Genomic DNA, 1,110 nt, shown 5'->3' on the forward strand with positions numbered 1-1,110 from the left:
CGGGGGGGGGGAGCAAATGGCGAGGGGATGGGCCAGAGGAGAACTGTTTTGGGGGAGTGTCGGGCAGGGTAGCCGCAGGTGAAGGAGGAACGTTAGAGCCATGAGAGACAATTTCTCTGCATACAATATCTGCCATCTTTTTTTGGTTAAGAAAAACAATAATTGGGTGGTACTGCCAATTCTTTATTATTTAAAGTATTAATTAACGTAGATTTCTTTTTAGTTTCACTAATAAAATTGAGTATTTGTTGAATTGATTTTTTTCCTGCTCCAATATCTCCAATAGTAACATTAATTGGCGAATTAAGATACCTTTTCGCAATGTTTTCAAGCTCTTTCTGCATAGTAGCACTAAACATATGAGTAGTTCTTTGAATCTCTGGTGGTATCTGATCAAGAATAAAGTTAAGAGAGTCTTGAAATCCTAAATCAATCATTCTATCAGCTTCATCCAAAATAACATATGAACATTGTACTAATACTGTTAATGTTTTTTCAAGACAATCTTGCATTCTACCTGGAGTTGCAATGATAATCTCCACTCCTTTTCTAAGTGAAAATGCTTGTTGATCAATATTTCTTCCTCCAACAATAGACAAAGTACGTATTCTTTTTAATTCATGAGTCTTACTTAATAATTTTTGAGCTTCATCTTCAATTTGTAGTGCTAATTCTCTAGCTGGAGCAAGAATAAGTCCATATGGTCCTTCTTGACTTGTTTTATAATCAAGTATTGGTTTATTCCCCACATAACTAATAAGTGGAATTAGAAAAGCTATAGTTTTACCACTACCAGTTTCTGCTATTCCTATCATATCCCTAAGTTTTAATCCAATAGGAATACATTGCATTTGAATTGGAGTTGGCTTTTCATAACCAATATTTTTAATTAACTCTGTTTGTATTTCTAAAACATGACAATCTTTCCAATTACGTATTGGATTTGGAACATCTTTCCCACGTACATTAATTGAGTAATCTTCTCTAAATATTTTCCAATCTCTCTCAGTCATATCAAAATATCCTAAATCTGATATCTCACATCCAAAAATTCATCATTTTTTCCATTATTATCTTCTTTTCTTAATCCTTTCTTTTTCCTCTCGCTTA

The 1,110-nt window shown here is 33.3% G+C and overlaps 1 protein-coding gene across 1 annotated transcript; it reads right to left on the reverse strand.

Annotated features, from left to right (window-relative positions):
- Positions 1-146: 146 nt before the first annotated feature.
- Positions 147-1,013, reverse strand: Chro.30417 (U5 snRNP 100 kD protein). Its single annotated transcript, XM_659830.1, has 1 exon — positions 147-1,013. The coding sequence occupies one exon, from the start codon at positions 1,011-1,013 to the stop codon at positions 147-149; it is 867 nt and encodes a 288-aa protein (XP_664922.1).
- Between the last annotated feature and the right edge of the window lie 97 nt (positions 1,014-1,110).

This window comes from Cryptosporidium hominis, assembly GCF_000006425.1.
Source record: "Cryptosporidium hominis TU502 chromosome 3 CHRO013155, whole genome shotgun sequence".
Taxonomy (NCBI): Eukaryota; Apicomplexa; class Conoidasida; order Eucoccidiorida; family Cryptosporidiidae; genus Cryptosporidium; species Cryptosporidium hominis.